Genomic DNA, 19,880 nt, shown 5'->3' with positions numbered 1-19,880 from the left:
GCACTGTAACAACCACCAGATCACAGATTTGTCCTCTTTTGATCATACAGAAGATGGAAAAATAATGTGGAATATGCCCTTAGCTCATCACAAAACAAAGATCAATAACTACTGTAGTCTAGGATATTGCTAAGCAACATCATAGAGGGGACAAAGCTGCAAATGAGGTGACAGGTTCATAAGGAGCCAGAGTATCTGGGAACACACTTGGGCATTTCATTACAAATCATCTGGCTGATCAACAGTAATGACCGTAATTATTGTTCAGTGTTCTCATATGTCAATCCTTGCATAATTGAGTCTGCATATCATTCAGTGATCCCAACCTATCATTCAGGAACACAGAATATATTTCCTGTAACCTACATATTTCCCAGCAAGTGATCCAGCTGTACCTGATGGAACATCGGTACATACTGGGGAAGCTTCCGTTCCCACCCAGCTCCTATTTTGAAAGATTATTTCTTAACTTACATGAAGGCAGATCTGAGTGGGATAGGCATAAATTAAGGGAAATAAAAAATTATATGTGCTTACATAGTTATACCAAGATGACTACAGCTGGCCAATTGCCAATTGACTCTCAGACAGGTGCTTTGAAAAATCTACAAGTCTTGCACCTGTGACAACTCAAAAATAAGTTAGATACAGTTATGGTATTGGCAGGGTGTCAATACCAACTAGATGGCTTAAAGTACTTTGGCTGACAACCTAAGAAAGGAATACTAGGAGAAGTGTTCCTGAATCTTTGAAGAAATCAGGGACACAGCCTAAGTCTCAGAAGAGATCCAGAGGCCTTAATCCTCAGAAAGAAACTCATCTAACAGGGTTCCTTATCTTGTCCCACCCACTCCAGCTGTGTCCCCTTCCAGAAAAGTCTAAAATATTTTAACTGATAGTATTACTCTAGTAAATCTGTTTCACCTATCCTCTGGTTTAGCAACAAATAGAGCTGTGCAACCTCCTTCAATCAATCAATAAGCATTCATCAACTGCGTACTATGTGTCAAGCACTGTGCTGAGCACTGGGGATACAAAAAGAAGCAAAAGAAAGTCCCTGCCCTCAAGAAGCCTACAATCTAGTGGAGAGACAACAGCTTATAGGCCAAAATGTCATGCACCAGAATGGTAGCTGAGAAATGGAGGATGGGTATACTGAGTTCATAAGAATATAACAGGGGAAACAACACACACAGAGTTATCCTCTCCCACAAATAACCACAGCACTAACTGGAGGAATGCAAGTACCCAGTATGTAAAGAAGACATATACAGAAGGTACACCTGTGGCCAGGATAATTCAAACTGTAAGATCAGCAAAAACCTCTGTGATTCTGCTCCTTCAAAATCTTGACTTTAAGACTTTCCATCTTCCAAAACTAAAGTTGAAGGTCATCCCAGAAAGCTAGCGCCCTTAGTTTTAGCTTTTTCTTTTGGTTCCCCTTAGTGAAAGACTTAACTCTAATATATGGTATTTGTGCAATATACACTCCCCAAATGTTCAACTGCCCAATACACTTCCCAAATTCCCAAATGTTTAAACCAGAAAGCAATTATTTCCCTAGTAGTTATCAAATAATACTAGGATTCAGGATTCCCCAGTTTTTTTTAATTCTAAGTCTCTCCCTTTCACCCATGTAAACGAGTGGAGTGTAGAACAGCTGCAGAGGCAATCTATAGTGACGACAAGGTCATTACCACTGCTAACTACTCCAGGTATTCCTGCTCTTTTTCATGTGAGGATCAGGACTTTTTGCCCCCACATCCTTACAACTTGAAAACCTGGCCTTAGAAAGAGGAATACCCTTATAATCTCAAATTTTGACATTCTGCTTTCTGAGCATTATTTCCTATCTTTCCACCTCTACCTCTCCCTCACTTCTAAACTTATTCATCCTCTTCACTACAGTTTCCAATACCTCGCCCCTTCCTTGTTCTCCCAATGCGTCACCTCTACTCTGACCTTATTTTCTTCTCCTCACAGTTTTGACCCTACTGATAACTCTCCCCCTCCACCTTCAAGTCCCTTACTCTCATATTCTTTCATCATTCACCTTCTGCCAGTCCTCAAATTTGGGTCACTCCAACTATCTGCCTTCTCTTCTCCTACTTGTAGACAGATGAGTGCTAGTAGAGGAAGTTATAGAGTCACACCAGCTGGATATAATCCAAATTCATGTTATCTAAACTTCACTGGTCCTTTCTCGCTGCACAGTATTCCATATTGTCTTCCTTAACTCTCTATCTCACTCCCCTCTAAAGCTATTCCAAACCTTTTATTCTTTTCTCAAGTCCACCCCTTTGTCTTTCTACAAATAATTTTGCCTCCTACTTTACTGAGGAAATCATGAGTTCTCTCATCTCCACTAGACCACACTCTAAACTTCTCCAGTAAAATCAATAAGCATTTTATTTAGTGCTTGCTATATGAAAGGCACTGTACTAACTATTGGGAAAACAAAAGAAGGTCAAAACTGCCCCTGCCCTCAAGAAACTCACATTCTAATGGGGGAGACAACATGCAAAACTATGTATGTATAAAATAAATACAGGGTAAATTGGAGGTAAGCATCATAGAGAAGGCATTGGTACTGAGGGGGACCAGGAAAGATGTCTTACAGAAGATTGAGTTTTAGCTAAGACTTGAAGGAATCCAGGAAAGCCAGGGGGTAGAGACAAGGAGAATGAACATTTCAAGCATGGAATCAGGAGATGGAGTGTCTTATTCAAGGAACAGCAAGGAATCCAATGTTGTTTTTTTTTTTTTGTTTTTCTTTTTGTTTTTTTTCTTTTGTTTTGTTTTTTGGGGCAACTGGGGTTAAGTGACTTGCCCAGGGTCACACAGCTAGTAAGTGTCAAGTGTTTGGTCTGAGGCCAGATTTGAACTCAGGTCCTCCTGACTTCAGGGCCGGTGTTCTATCCACTGTGCCACCTAACTGCCCCCCAAGGAGTCCAATGTTAGTGGATTATATAGGACATAGGAGAGAGTGATTTACTTTATAGTGATATCAAATGAGGCATAAAACAGGGAGAGACATGCTCACTGAAGGTGTTCACAGATGTCATGGAGAATATCTTGGGCAAAGCCCAAATAGAAGAGGGGTTCCCTATCATTGGAAAGGTTGGTTGTCTTTGAGCTTAATGCCTGGAGACCCATAAAAAGACATTTCAATAAGATCCTTGGTTACTCAAAAGTGTTCAGCCTATCTAACCACACTACAAAAACAAAGTGGATGAAGAATAGTTATTGCTCATTACACGCTTGCAACCCATTAAGTTAGTCCACCAAGATAGATATACTTATTGCTAGCAAACAATAGATCCTGTTTCCTGTTACGATTTCTTGAAAGTGTATCATTGCTAACAATTTGCTGCAGCCTACTTATACACCATGCTTCTTTCTGTTGCCCTTTGAGTCCTCTCCAATTTTGATTTGTCTCAGATCATGTTGTCCCACGATTCACCAAATGATATGCCATCACCAGGGGACTACAGGTGTTAAAAAGTTAGCCTTCTGAAGACGCATTCGACTTGCATACACCAAAATCACTGCAACTTTTCCCAGAAGTTCCCAGAAGCTCTGGGAACAGTTGATTATAAGTGAACAGAAAAGGAGAAGACCAATCACAAGTTAACAGATGGGCAACCTGAGTATGACAATAAAATCCATAAAATATTAATAGAAAGAACATTGGGTAGATCCTATTTGAAAGATTTAGGGAAAGATATGGATAAGAAGGACAAATGGTGAAAAGGTACAGATAGATTGAGCATCTTATTTTATAAGGTAGCTAGGTGGCACAGAAGATACAGCACTGGACCTGGAGTCAAGAAGATGAGTTCAAACTCAGCCTCAGATACTTACTAGCTATATGACCTTTGGTAAGTCATTTAACCTCTGTTTACCTTGGCTTCCTTAATTGTAAAGTGGGGATAATAATAGCACCCACCTCCAAGGTTGTAATGAGGATAAAATGAGATCATATTTGTAAAATGCTTGACAAATCTTAGAATGCTATGTAAATGCTAGTTATTATTGCTATAAGGAACATGTACATCAATAAGGTCAAAAATCCCTTAAAGTACTAACATTTTCTAGCCCAAATCCAATACAAATAGGGACATCTCCCCACCAGCAAGTGATAAATAACTCAGGGAATGAATTCAAGAATTTAACATCTTTGGAGGAGACCATCCTTTAAAATTATTGCTGTTGTTCAGTCTTCTCAGTTGTATCCAACTCCTTGTGACCCTGTTTGGGGTTTTCTTGGCCAAGATACTGAAATGGCTTGCCATTTTTCTTCTCCAACTTATTTTACAAATGAGGAAACTGAGGCAAACAGGGTAAAGTGACTTGACCAGGTCACACAGTTGCTGTCTGAGTCCAGATTTGAACTCAGGAAGATGAGTCTTCTTGACTTCAGGCCAGGAACTCTATGTACTGTGCCACCTAGCAGCCCCTTCCTTTAAAATAACTACCTTTTAAGGAAAGTGTTTTGTGGCTAGAAAAAAATACAAAGGGCAGGGTGTTAATAGTTAAAGTTGACTTCCACAAATTACTTAACCTCTATTCCTATGTTGCCTTGATGTTCTCTATTTTTCTGTCATTTCCTAAATAAGCCTATCCTTAAGTGTATTGTCACTGAGCATCCTTAACTGCCTATATGATAAATATGCCATTGCACCTATGATCTCAGCAGGATAAGTACTCCCTCCAATGATGCAGGTTGCCACCTGCCCATGCCTGTCCATCCTATATGAGTCTTTCTTGCCCGTGACCTCCCATAAAACCAAGATGAAGGAGTGAGGTACGTCCAATATGTGGGAGACCTTCCTCTCAATCTCTTGACCTTACATAGATACAAATGGATGCTATAAACTGAAATGTTCTTTTAATGATCCCAAGCTTCTCCCTTAAGAAAAAGCCAATCTTTTTAACAATTGATATTTTTTGATAATGCTATACAACTGTGAGTCATGGAACACTGAAGTCTCAGGAGAATTGAAATTGAGGACTACCCAAAGAGCAATGAACAAGAACATAGTGGGAGTAAGCAGGCAGCAGCACATTGCAGATAAGAAATTGTGCAAGAAAAGTTTTATAAAGGTTGGCAGCAGAGAAATATATGACTGGAAAAGAAGGTGGGCTAGCAAGAGCAAGGGCTGTCCAACCAATGGATGACAAACATTAGTTTTAAACAAAAAAAGTGCATAATCCATTGAAAAGCCCTTAAATTATTAATCCTAATGCATGAAATCAAACCTACGGTAATGACTACTGGGATTGGTTTTTATTTTTTTATGAAGAACAAATCATTATTTCCATCAATTGATGCTTTATTCTCAAAGATCAAACCTCTGTCCTGATGCATTTCACTGCCTCTAATTTGGTTTTAAATAGAACTGAATTCAATATAGATTCCTTTGTTGGCTTCCTTCTTTATGCATGAGAATCCTCTGTAGTCTGAAAATAACAGGAACATTCACAGGTGCTGCTTCTGTTTTTCATATTTATGCAGTGGTATTGGAGCCTGGAGGGTTTGTAGTGAAGTGGTTTAAAGAATACCAAAAACTCAGGGGAGGCTGCTAAGAGAAGGAAAAGAAAGAAGACTAGCTGCATGGTCTCCCACTCAGTAGGAGAGTGGGAAGTGAGAAACCTGAATTCTGCTGTCAATTATCTATTAATCATGTGGTTTTCTGCACATTCTCCTACCCTTTTTTTTTCCTCTGGAATTCTATTCCACAATGAACAAACTCCCCTTTGTCTTGGACTTCTTTCTTTTATACTCTATCTATCTTCCAGCCTTCACCAAGACCTGGCTCCTCTCTGACAACACTGCATCCCTGGCTATACTATTCACTATTGGCAGTACCTTTACCCACAGTGCTCCAGAAAAAAAAGAACTGGAATCCTTTTTCCTCAACTGCTACTTCCAGAATCTCCCTTTACCACCATTATTCAGCAACCTCTCCTCCTTTGAAATTCACAGTATTAAATTTTTCACCCAATCCAGATTTTGGTAGCTACTGAATACTAGCCTTTCTCAGCATTTGGCCCACCATCTTTATACCCTCCCCAACTCCTGCCCTAATACTAGGGAACTTCAACGTGTATGTTGATGTTCCCTCAAACTCTACTGACTCCTAATTCCTCGGTCTCTTTAAATCTCATGAGCTACTCCTTCATTCCACCTCAGCCACACGTAGAAATAGTCACATAATGGATCTCACCATTAACCACACGTGTTCCATATCTCAAATTTTAAAACATTACATTCTGACCATAATGATCTACCTTTCCATCTCAACTTATGCCTCATCTCTCCTAAACCCATTCTTTGTCCATTCTGAAACCTCATCTCAGTTCATTACTCTTACTCCAACTTCACTTTCATCCCTTTCCACTCTAGACTCTAGCTTTAAGCAATTCAACTCCACACTGTCATCAACTCTCAAATCACTTTCCCCCTTCATCTATCATGGATTATCCTCTGCCAAACTTCATTTCTGTATTACTCACACCACGAGCCTCCTCCATTCCCACTCATTTGTTGCTAAACAGACCTGGAGGTGGTATTACAACCTTGCTGACTGGGTACTTCATAAATCCATGTTATCCAACTTCCAACCAGACCCTAACTTTAGCAAGGGAATTGTTTTATTCTTCCCACCTCACTCCCTACAAAATTTGAACATGTGTGGTTAATGGTGAGATCCACTATGTGACTATTTCTATGTGTGGCTGAGGAGGAATGAAGGAGTAGCTCATGAGATTTAAAGAGACTGAGGAATTAGGAGCCAGTAGAGTTTGAGGGAACATCAACATACACGTTGAAGTTCCCTAGTATTAGGGCAGGAGTTGGGGAGGGTATAAAGATGGTGGGCCAAATGCTGAGAAAGGCTAGTATATTGGTGTACCACATAGAGATATTATAAAGAAACAATTATGAGAGAAAAAGAAATATTGTATACAATATACATACACATGTATGTGCATATATATATATAAAACATTTACAACAGCAGTTTTGAGGATAGCAAAGATAGATGCCTATCAATTGAGGAAATGCTAAATTGTGGCGTATGAATATAATGGAATATTATTGCAATGGCAGCTTGGTGTAAGGGATAGAGCACAGGACTTGGAGTCATAAAGTCTTGAGTTTGAATCTTATCTCAGATAGCTGTGTGACCCTAGGCAAGTCACTTACTCTCCCTGAGCCTCAGTTTCATCATCTGCAAAATGAAAGAATTGGACTCAATGAGTGCTAAGGTCCCTTCTAGCTCTAAATCTACAATCCTATGACACTGTACTCCACACGAAACTATAAATGTGAAGAATACAGGCAATCCTGGGAACATATGAACTGATACAAGGTGAAATAAACAGAATCAGAAAAGCAATATTCAAGTTGACTACAACAAAATAAGTGGAAAGAACAAAACAAAAAAAAATGGATCTTCCTTAAAAAAAAGCAACAGGATTAAGTATAGAAGCAATTGTTCAGAGGTGAATCAGAGACCTTCTGATTGAATGTGGGTTGGCTTTGATAATGAAATTATCAGTGTAGAAATATGGTGCCTTGGAGATTCTCCCTATCTCTCTCCTTTCTAGTCACTATTCTGAAACTTGATTGATTCCACTTGAATCCCAATCCAGTTATGGAGAGGCAAAGTTGAGTGGCCAGGCAGGGTGTCAGTCATCTTCTGTGGGGAGTCTGATGATTTAGGGGTTATATTCATCTAGGGAAGTGAATTTTTAGTCCATCTTCCACTCAGCTATCAAAGTGATCTTTCTAAAGCATGTCTGACTGTGTTGCCTCCCATTCATCAAACTACTGATTCCCTTTTACCTCCAGAATCAAACATAAAATCCTTTGTTTGGCTTTTTAAAACCCTTCATAACCTGGCCCCTTTCTACCTTTCCATTTGTCTTATACTGTCCTCACCACATACTATAGAATCCTTCACTAGACTCCTTACTTCATCTCCCAGCTTCATGCCTAGAATGTTCTCTCTCCTTCTTTTCTCCTCCTCCTGGCTTCCCTGGCTTTCTTCAAGTCTCAATTAAAATCTGACCTTCTGCACAAAACCTTTCCCAGTCCCACTCATTTTTAGTCTCTTCCCTACCTCCAATTTATTCTGGATACATCTTATATGAACATTGTTGTTCTCATGTTGCCTCCTGAATTAGAATGTGAGCCGTTTGAGGGCAGAAACTGGTTTTACTTTTCTTTCTATCCCTAGTGTTTTAGCATAGTTTCTGGCTCTATGCTTAATAAATGTTTGTTGACTTGTTGGAGCCCTGTCTCAGCCTCATTCATCCTGAACTGTCTTTATTCACCAGTACAGACAGCGAAAGTCTGTTTTCCCTGATGTATCTTGACATGTAGGACTTCATCTAAGTGTGGGATGCTGGCCATGAAAGTGCTTCCTTTGGGTTATGTATGTATTTTATACTTTTCTTTAACAGCCTCTTGTTGCTTTTCTCTTCCCATGAGTTGTTGCTCCTCTTACCCATCATGCTTAGACCACTGAGGTACATATCCAAGGAAGAGTATCATGTGGACTTCCTAAGTTTCAGTGCCAGATTTTGCAGTTAATGACCTTCCAGATTCAGTTGCCTTTAAGCTGCTGAAGTGCTATGTTATTGATAATGGTAGTCATTTCCATCATTAGGCTATTGGTATATTTCCAATGACTGCTAAATTTACATTTTTAACAGTCCTTTTCTATCCCATCTACTTCTTCTTTGATCAACAGCAGGCATCTTTCCACTCATGGTTCTGTGCTGGTAGTTGATTCCATGGAATGCAGTATTCTCTTTTCTTCCTTGCTCTATCTTCTACATTTGATAAAGACATATCATTGTTGGTACTTTTTTTTTTTAAATCTTGGTCTTCCTGTTTTAAAAAATATATATGCTTAGCTATCCCCTTCTGATCCACATAAAAGATGAATTCTCCTTCCATGTTCTTCTTCTCTTGTTTTATAAATTACCCAAGTGATCCCAGCAGAAACAGTGGTTAATTTCAATCTTGCAATCTTCTCACCAGGTTTAGTCATTTCCACAATGTCAAGGTTCGTTTCCACTTGGTACAGGTAAACTATTAATGTTCTGGCTTGCTCATCTAAAAGGACATTTAAAGAATTAAATGTCATCTATCATAAACATGTTTTTATAGAATCTTATATATAAGATCATACATAAATAGACAAAAGATCTATGATTTAATCAATGTAAAGAATTCCCGCTATGTCCCTCTGCCAACCCATGTATGATATAATAGATAATCTTAGGAAGTTCTCTGAGGCATTAAAAGGTTACCCAGAGTGTAATAGCAAGCATCAAAGGAGGGATTTGAACTCAAGTCCTTCAAAGTCCAAGTCTAGCCCTCTGTCTACCATGCCATGATGTCTCATTATTATAAATGTGTGTGTGACCCAGCTAAATAAGCACTGTAAGCCACTCTCACAGAGACTTTGAATATTGTTACTGTACCTTTAAGAGAGAAGGCATAGACTTTGGAGGGCTTTCAATAAACTGTCATCTTTGAAGAAATCTGTGTGAGGTGTTCTGTGAGACCAAAAGATTATTTCCTGATGAGATTTGGAGAGTAAATTGTTACGGAAAAAGTTTGTAAGAGACTAAGGTTAACTGCCATACAGGAAAAGTCTATGGGGAACTTAGACAGTTAATTGTCATCTTTAAGGAAGTCTGAGGAGATGAGAAAATTGAGTTTAAATGCCGTCCTGAAGAGGAAATGAATAAGTTGGACTGTCTTTTATCCCTGATGAGAACTGAACTGAGTTAGCTCTTATTCTGTGAAAGAGATATTCTAAAGAAAATCCCTGAGACTTTCACTGTCATTCCAAGAGAACTTAAATATTAAACCACTGTGGTCCAATGTTTTGGAGGAGTTTGAAGTTGCAAATAATGGTAAGAGGTGACTGTAGAAGTGACCACCCTTACAGCTGATACAGTGCTGAAGTAGTTATTTATATCCATGCATCATTTGTTAATATTAGTAAACTATAGAACCAGTAACATTAATGTTTATATAAATCTATGAGACTGATGTTTGAGACTAAGAGAGAAAAGAAAGTTCTATGGGCAAAGAAATTTCCCAGGTTTTACTAGGGTTCTCAGGCTCAGAGGTAATTAATTAATTAATGAGAGATTTTGCATTTTCACTTCTTTCTAAGGATATTCCCATTTATAACCTACTAGTATGCCTTTGAACTTTGTGAGAGAATTAATATGGTAACAAGTCAAGTAGCTGACTGAGGAGTGAGTATTTAATGTGTTCTCCTTGAGTTTACCTGAGAGGTATATCCTCACACTCTCTATCTCATACCTGCAAAGAGATAAAGGATTTTCTACAGTTGGGTTTCCAAACTGTAGACCCATAGAATATTTTAAATGAGGAGTAGTCATGTCACTGGGAAGCCCAGCCTACAGGTGAGAGGAGTTTGGTTGTTTGGTTTTGGTGAGGTTTTGTGTTTGTTTTTTTGAAGCGATAGTCTTGAGGGGCACTACACTTGTGGGTGTGTGTGTGTGTGTGTGTGTGTGTGTGTTGGTGTATGTTGGTTTTTGTTGTGTATGTATATGTGTGTGTTGTATGTATACATGCACATATATACATGTATGTATTGTGTGCACATGTGTTTGTGTGCAAATATTTTATAAAAATATAAACATATGCCATAAAAGGCCACCACAAAGTGAGGATGACCTGGGCTTGAGTTCTGCCTGTGACATATACTGACTGCAAGACCCCGAGCCAGTTGTTTAATTTATCAATGCTCTACGAAACTCTCTAACACTATAAGATTCAGAACACTTATTGACCTAAATTGGTAGAGGGAGTTTCTTTATCCAAAGCTTGAAACATTGATGAGGTCACAGGTCTGAACCCTTAAAAAACAAAAAGGTATCTGTGGTGTGTATACCTATTTGCGAAAACATAGCTTCACCATCTAGTATATACTATGTTCTTTTGCATATTTTGTAAAAAAAAAAAAAAAGCTGCTTTCCCTATACCAAAACACTGAAAAACACCAACTTTGCTTTCTTTTATTCCATACGTACCTCAGGGAATAACAAGAAGCAAATTAAAGTTTGTTGCTGATCTAAAAGCTGTAAGATTCTTAGCATGCTCTATGTCCTTCCCTGCCATTGTGCTGCTCTTCTTGAGGGCCATTTTTATACTTTTCCTTTTTTAATGGATTATCATGGCCATTTACCAGATGGCCTGTAGCAAGATGGAGGTTTGACTGGTGAATGGCCAGTGTGTTCCACTGGTACCCTCGAATGTCAGGAGAAAGTGAGGAAGGCCTCCAGCATGTTGGATGGACCTCTTGAGGAAAATTTGGGGAGGACATGAAAAGAGAATCATTTTGGGATGGGCAGGCATGATTTGTAATCTGCATCTTTGGTGGGGACTCTGAATTGATGAGAACACAGATTTGAGCATTTGAGAGAGTATCTCAGGAAAGGAAAATGGAAAAGGCTGGGCAGAAAAAAATGAGTGAATTGATAACAATTATGGTGTGTTTTTAATTATGGATATTGTACAATAGATATCATTATAAAATAGGCATTGTATATTTTTGAAGTTGTTCTCATTGTCAAAGAACTCAAAACTTACACAGTATCATGTAACACCCTATAATATATTAGATTTCTCAATTCCTTGCTGTTGAAATGAAATTTAGTTTCATCATAGAGCATCTGTATTCTCAGTAATGTAGGCCCAGCAAAATCCAATACTGGTAAGATAGCACAGAAACTCAAAAACTGAGTAACTGCTCATTCTCCCAACAACACATCCTTACCTTTGCCATTACATTAAAATAGCTTCAGGTGACACTTTTTTGCAAATGAAATAATGATAAATTATTTGTTGTTCATCATGTCCCACCTTTCCTTGGCAAAGATACTAGAATGACTTGCCATTTCCCTCTCCAGCTCATTTTACAGTTGAGGAAACTGAGGTAGTCAGGGTTAAGTGATTTGCTCAGGGTCACACAGCTAGTAAGTGTCTGAGGCCAAATTTGAACTCAGGTCTTCCTGACTCCAGGCCCAGAGCTCTATCCACTGTACCACCTAGCTGCCCTTGATAAATGATAAATATGTTCAATTAACCATATTCTTATTCCTCTACACAAATATATAAAGTGCTTCATTTTTGCTTTTATGGATACCTAAGACCCCAATGACTTTCTTGGAAGTATTCCAAGTTAATAGGCTATGGAAGAGTACTGAAGAAAGCAAAACTATTTTATGAGATTGCTTTTTTTTAATGAGATTGCTTTTTTAAAAAAATTTCCTAGGATTAGGTTTTCATGAGGAGAAATACCTATGCATGTGCATGTATGTATATATATATATATATATACACAGAGAGAGAGAGAGGGAGCCATACAGGCATGTGAATATAAATTTATGCGTACAGATACAGATACATGGAAGTATATAAATACATGCACAAGGACATTGTATATACACTTGCATATGCACTATACATAGATATACATATGCACTACTGTATATGTACATACACATATACACATGTAGATACATATATATGCACATGCACAGACAATATACCTCTACATATACACATCAATGTGTGTGCATATATGTACATGTGCACATATAGATATGTGCATATACATATATGCAGAACTGACCATGTCACTACCCTACCGATAAACTTCAATAGCTCCCTAGGTGGCTTAGCAGATAAGAGTGCCGGGCCTGGAGTCAGGAAGAACTGAATTCAAATCTGGCCTCAGACACTTACTAGCTGTGTAACCCTGGTCAAGTCACTTAACTCTGTTTGCCTCAGTTTCCTCATCTGTAAAATGAGCTGGAGAAGGAAATGGCAAACCACTCTAGTATCTTTGCCAAGAAAACTCCAAGCAGGGTCACAGAGTCAGACATGACTGAAAAACAACCGAACAACAACAAAAACAGTTGCCTATAGGATCAAATATAAATTCCACTGTTCAACTTTAAATCCCTTCACAACCTGACTCCATACTATCTTTTCAGTTTCATATATCACCCCTGTGCCATACTCTGAGGGGCAGTCAAACTCTCCTTCTCTTTGCTCCTCAAATAAAAGACACTGTCTCCTTTCTCCTTGTCTTTGCACTAGCCATCCTCCATGTGTGTAATGTACCTCCTCTTCACCTCTGTCTCATAGAATTCCACTTTTCCTTTGAAATGCAATTCAAGCACCCTTCTACTTTCCCAAGCTTTTCCCAACCTCCTCAATGACTAATACCCTCCTCCCCAAACTACCTAGCATTTTACTACTTTGTGTTTATTTGCCTTCGTTCTCTTTACATCTATCCTATATGTCATTATATATGTAAACACATGTTATTTTCTCCCCCATTTGAATGTAAGCCCCTTGCAAGAAGGGATTGTTTCAGTCTTGGAATTTGTTTCCCTGCTGCCTGGAACACAGTAGGCACTTAAAAAATGCTTCTTGGTTACATATACATATATGCACGTGTACATATACATAACCAGATCCTAGGTTGCCCTAAGTCTTCAGACTTACTCTTCCTAGATATCTTTTCAGATAGAAAGGATAAAATGTTACATCTTAGAATCTAGGTTGGAAGACAGATTTACACATTTTTGTCCTTTCTCATACCCAGCTTCCCCCACTGTTACCCACCAATGTATATCAAGAACTTCCCAGCCTATGGTTTCAATTGCAACCTGAGAGACTGTGAGCCATGGTGGAAAGTGCTGGATTTGAAGTCAGAGTACCTTGGTTCACATCCTGGTTCCTCACAGGATAGCTGGATAATTTGGGGCAAATCTCTTAATCTCTCTGGGTCTCAACTTCCTCCTCTGTAGAATGAGGAGGTTATACTTTGATCACTAAAGTTCATTCCAGCTCTGAGGATTCTTTCATGATGACCAGAGAGAAAGGAGCTGCTTCTTATGTTCCCTCCCTTTTCCACAAGAGCAGTGAATGACTGTCATGTCTAATTGTTGCTGTTGTTTTACTTACTATTCTGAGTCTGGTTCGGACTTTCCAGCAAATGGTGCTTCTCTCTTGTCTCCAAAGCACACTGTGTATTTAGCGGCTTCTCACAATCCTCTCCACATGTTTTATTTGTCCGTCTCTAATGCTATACATGCTTACTCTAACGAGTTGAAAAGGGAAGAGAAACTCTAGGAACAGATTTTCATTTTGAACTAAGCAATGTGTTGTTTTCCTATATAATCATCCTTGACCTCAGGAAGAAGATAAGTCATTGTTATTTGGTGAGCTCATGTGACTGCTATTTGGTGTCGGGGAGCCTTGCTTGTTCATTGGATATTTGCCCAATATCTCAGCTTCAGACATGCCCAGACACTGTCCTTACATAAGCATCTTCCCTTGATGTCACCTCCAGAAAAAGTGACAGATCAGTTCTGATATAAAGTTGTCTTTGAAAATTATCTTCACCTGTGCTGTCAGATATCCAAAGGACTTTGTCTTGGTGTGTAACCCATGACAGACATAAAGACCAAGGTACTTCCTGACTTCCTTTCCACCAAATTAAGTCGATTATTTTTTTTAACTTGTGGGATCCTGTCTTTTAAGCGATTTCTGGAAACAGGCCATGAAAGCTGTCTGTTATATAGCTCCTGTTTGCCTATCCCTATAGAGTTAAAATTGCTGAATTTGACAGTATAACAATGAACCTGATTAAGAACATGTAAAAACACGTTTCTTGAATTACTGCTCAGTTCCTTATCTTTGTGTCTTTTGCTATGATATTGTAGAGCTTGGATCATATGGAAAACTAAAATATTATGACACAATGACTGAGGAAGGTAAGAATAATTTTAGAATTGTTTGCTCTGGCTTTTTTTTTTTCATTTTGGAGTGTCTGCTGCTCATCCATCTGTTTGTTATATTTATTTTCTCCTTGCATGACTTCAGTACCATCGTGTGATATACTATGAACCTCTATTTGCATTTTTGTCTTGTTTTTTCCATTGTGTTTCTTTGGAAGTAGAGGCATGCGGTATCATGGGTGACCATTTTATTCCATCTAAACAACCTAAGTTATTGTCAAAGATGCCCAAAGAAATGTTATATGTGTTTAATATGAACATGGGTACATGGGGTTTTTGTTCCACATGCCTTCAACCTCAGATGGCAATAAATATACTCATCCATGCACAAACATCCTCCTTTTGGTGCAGCCACTGAGGAGAGGAATATATGATATGTGTGTGCTTTGTGTATGCAGTGGGAGGAAGTCAACTCAGAGAAAAGTTTGCATGCCAACCTCCTTGCCAGACACTTCACCAGGTAGAGATATTTTTTTATTTGCTATTGCCATCATCATTTAGTTTTTATTTACCACAGATGGGCCAGGCACTAATCCAGAGCACCACATGGGACACAGCATCAGCTTCTTAAAATATATTTGTTATCTACAATCAATTTGGAGTTTGAGATTCCTTGTAACTCCTATCCCTTCTCTTAAAAAAAAAAAAGAACTTATTTGTGATTTTGAAAAATGACAGGGGGTGGGGTTTCCCTAATGTTCACAGCAATGTTGAAAAGAAATCAAAGATGGTCTAGTCAGGAAATCAGCAAACCATTTAAATGACAACATAAGAAAAAAAATGGGAAGAAATGTGATGCTAATCCTGCTATGTTTCTGGTGTCCTTGATTGCTGTGGTTTTCAAGAAACCTCCCAACTATTTTGCATGCAGAACTCACATTTTGCAGTAGTTGGGAAGAAGAAGCATATTTGCTATCTTCTAATGTCTGTCCTTCTGGCTTTCCATGCCATATTGGTATGGCCACATTTACAACTCCTCAGTCCTTTCTTTGGTTTTGCCCTCATGTAATTTAGTGCATTTCTAAATGATGTTTTCTAAAGCAGCAATCTGCCATTAGGGTACACACCTAGATAAAACCTTAGTTAAAGTATCTGCTTCCAACTCCAGTAAATTTACCTGCTCTAGATTGGGAAGTTTGAGGTGAAAACCCCTTTAGAACCAAATAAGTGTCTTACAAATGGGAGGAAAGGAAAAAGAGCTTGGTGTAAGGCAAAGTATTTAAGACTGAGACCTGGATTTTAGCCCAACTTCTAATACCAGTATAATTTAGTAACCTTGGACAGGTCACATCCCATCTCTGGGCCTAGCTTTCATCTAGAAAATGAAAGGGTTGAATGAGATGACTCCTCTGCAATCCCTTCCATTTCCAATATTCTATGAGCCAGGAAAGAAGAGAAATAGATACTTAAAAAGAAGGATTCTCTACCTCGTCCTTTTTTTCTTGCCTTCTTTTTAGACATTTGGTCCTCCTTTTCTGGCAGCTCCAAGAAAGATTCCCCTTTGTGGGATAGCTTACCTTTCTCTCTCTCTCTCTGTCTCTCTCTAACATCCTGCTTTTTCTCTCTCTTTTCTTAACTAACCCTCTACCATCTGTTATGAACTTGGTAATGCAGATTCTCTCATCAGAGTCCTTGGTTATTTTCATCCCTCTCATACTCTCCTTTCCTTCCTTCTTTGTAAACATTGACTGCTCCAGTATTGGATTCAGCCAATATTCTGCTGGCTGTCTTCTGTTTTCCTCACTAACAAAAATCAAAAGAAGGAAATAAAGTCTAAAAATTTAGCTTAATGATAAAAGGTAACTGGCAGAAAGTAATCTATTTCTCATCACAGGAAGAAAGTCAAATTAAGACATCTAGAGTAAACCAGAGCTGGTCTTTGGCAAAATCATATAGTGACTTCCCCTTCAACACATTCCCTCTAATGTTGCTTCTTTCAATATTTTTCTCTTGGAGGTCTGACATATTCACTCCCAGTATGTCCCACTCACCACTAAGGTGTTAGCTGTTATACACATTAAAGTACTAATTCTCCTTAAACCTTTTAATAGGTGATTCTAAAAAAGATCAAAAAGCCTTCAAGAGCCAAAGAAAATCATACCACACAGACAGCTAACTCTGATCCAGAACCATGTGATATGATTCATTGTAACAAGAGCACAGCATGATCATAGAGCTCAGAATTACCAATACAGTGCCCAGTTTGATCTTTCTTCTGATTCTTGAATTTCAGACTAATATTTTACATGCATAGATTACATGTACTTTCTTGGCTCAAAAAATCTTCCGTGGTTCCCCATTACTTACCCATCAGTCAACAAGCATTTATTAAGCACCTGCTATTTGCCTGGCACTGTGCATTTATTAAGCACCTACTATGTGCCAGGCACTGTGCTATGTCTGGGGATAGAAAGACTGTTCCTGCTCTCACAGTTAGCGGAGGAAACGACATGAAAGCAACAATGTACAAGCAAGATATATACAGAACAAATTAGAGATAACAGAGGGAAGGCATTAACATTAAGGAGGTTTAGAAAGGTTGTTCTAGAAGATGGAGTTTAGCTGGGAAAGCAAAAAGCAGAGGTGAGAAGGGAGGGAGTATTCCAGGCCTGGGAAACAGCCAGTGGAAAAGCCAAAATCTGGACATGAGGTGTCTTGTTTGAGGCAAGGTGGCCGTTATCATTGGATCACAGAGTATAGGGGTTGGAGGGAGTTAAGGAAACTGGAAAGGTAGGAGGGGATTAGGTTATGAAGGACTTTGCATGCCAAACAGACAATTTTCTATTTTATCCCGGAGGTGATGGGAAGTCATTTAGTGAATAGGAGTGGGGGTGGAAGGGCAAGACAGTCAGTTCTGTGCTTTAGGAAGATTAACTTGACAGCTGAGTGGCAGGTAGACTTGAGTGGGGAAAAATTGGAGGCAGGGAAACCAACCAAGAAGTTACCAAATAAAGTTCTTGCTCTTTTTCATAGTGTATAAGACCCTCCTCAGGCTAATAAGACTCTATTTTTCCATGCTCTAAAAAATTAATGTGTGAGCAAATTATAATAAGCTTCAGGATTATTTTTCCCCACTTGATAGGCAGTGTCTGACTAGTCTCTGAATGAGACAACCTCATTTTACACTTAAAAATGAAAGCTCCATACTACCTATTTCTTTCCTTTTGATGCTAAATTACCATATGTCCCCTTGTTCTTCTCCTGGGATGCATTATGGTACAGTATAGTATAACAGAAAGATGGGAAGAATACTGAATTGGAAGTCAGAAAATCTAGGTTTAACACCACTTATGTCTACCATCTCCCAACTATTTCCAGCTAGAAATTTATAGCTAGGTGTACCTTGCAATTTCCAAACAATGATTCTTCTTAGCAACTCCCTAGCAAAGGAGGTAGGCCCAAAACTAATTGCTTTCTTTTCCAGAGGTGCCAATTTAAAATCCAAGGATGTGTGCCAGAACAGAACCTTTTAAATAGTAAATGTAAACAAGGTTTGGGGACAGAGAGAGATTTAAAGTGATTTCATCACAAAATGAATTAGCCTTTCCTAATGCAAATAATTATCCCCTAATTTATCTGTTTTGTAAATCTGGATCGGGTTGTCTTAAAGCAGGGCACAATCTGTAACTGATGTCTGCACATAATTTTTAAATTAAATGACAAGGCTGTTACTACTGTGCAGACTATACAATTTCCAAACCAGCATGCCCTTTCCTAACTCAAAGACAATTGGTATCATTCCAAAAGTCTGTAGAGGAAGCAAGGTAACTTTCCAACTTGCACTTATCAGAGCAGTGTCCTGGTGTGCACAGAGTGGATTTCCAACATTGCACTAGGTTTCATTTGTTTATAATTTAGCTCATTCAATACAACTCACCATACCCAGAGGACTCTTCTCTTCTGTTAAGCTGAACAGATGTCCACTTAACAACCAGCAACAAATATGAACTGTTTTCATCAAATCAATTGGTCACTAACCATATACTACTGTATTATAGATAGTCTTCCAACAAGCTCTCTGTGGAGCTAAATCTGAGGGAGACAGTAAATTGCATGTTTATCTGGATGTTTCACTAGACTGTAGGCACAGTGGATAGAGAGTTGACTTCAAAGCCAAGAACTCCTGCTTTGGAGACATATTGGCAGTGTGACCCTGGGAGAATTGTAACCTCTCAGGGCTCTAGGTCGGAGGTGTCAAACACAAGACATACTATGAGCTGCATATAGCCCATTACACTCCCAGTGCAGCTGAACCAGATTAAAATAGAATTGGGAAATATTTAACAAAATCAATAAAATTGCCATAAAGCATAGATAATGTTAATACATGATTTTTTAAGTCAGCATGTAGCCAGGCATTATGCTATCTTTATGTATACTTTAGTGATCCTCTTTTCAATTTGAGTTTGACACCATTGCTCTAGGACAAGGGTTCTTAACCTTTTTTAGATAATGGACCCTTTGGCAGTCTGGTGAAGTCAATGGGCCCTTTTTCAAAATAGCATTTTTTAATGCAGGAAACAAAATACAGAGGACTGCCAAGGAAACCAATTATATTGAAATAGTTATCAAAATATTTTTATAAACAAATTACAGATCCCAGGTTAAGAACTCTAAGACTGGAAGTTTCAATGAATCTACCTCTTCCCTCACCCAGGACTTCTCTATACTGTACCAAAGTAATCCTGGGTCACACCTGTTAGCTAAGGTGTCTAATTAAAGGTAACTCCATTAGCTCTGTCAGTACGCCCAAACTGCTGTGTGCAAAGACATAGGCCCTAACTACTGCCTTCCCATTATCAGTCTCAGGGATATCTTTTAGTAAGAATCCCATCAAGCCTTTCAAACCTCATTACACCATTTTTTTTCTTTTTATCACCAAGGATAAAAACAATCAGCAGTGAGAACAGAAAAATTGGCCCCCGCAAGTGGAAGAAAGGAAGGAAGGGAGGAAGGAAAGAAGGAAGGAAGGAAGGAAGGAAGGAAGGAAGGAAGGAAGGAAGGAA

General features: G+C 38.7%; 1 protein-coding gene across 1 annotated transcript in view; it reads left to right on the top strand.

Annotated features, from left to right (window-relative positions):
* The window catches only part of SLC24A2 (solute carrier family 24 member 2), a 301,039-nt gene that overhangs the window by 185,017 nt on the left and 96,142 nt on the right, over positions 1-19,880 (top strand). The window contains exon 4 of the mRNA XM_027859099.1: positions 14,800-14,850. Coding sequence (XP_027714900.1) covers positions 14,800-14,850 — 51 coding nt within the window. The remainder of the gene's footprint in view (positions 1-14,799; positions 14,851-19,880) is intronic.

Source organism: Vombatus ursinus, unplaced genomic scaffold (genome assembly GCF_900497805.2).
Source record: "Vombatus ursinus unplaced genomic scaffold, bare-nosed wombat genome assembly UNPS02014158.1, whole genome shotgun sequence".
Taxonomy (NCBI): Eukaryota; Metazoa; Chordata; class Mammalia; order Diprotodontia; family Vombatidae; genus Vombatus; species Vombatus ursinus.
The sequence above is the reverse complement of the archived record's forward strand: the minus strand, read 5'-3'. Positions and strand labels throughout refer to the sequence as shown.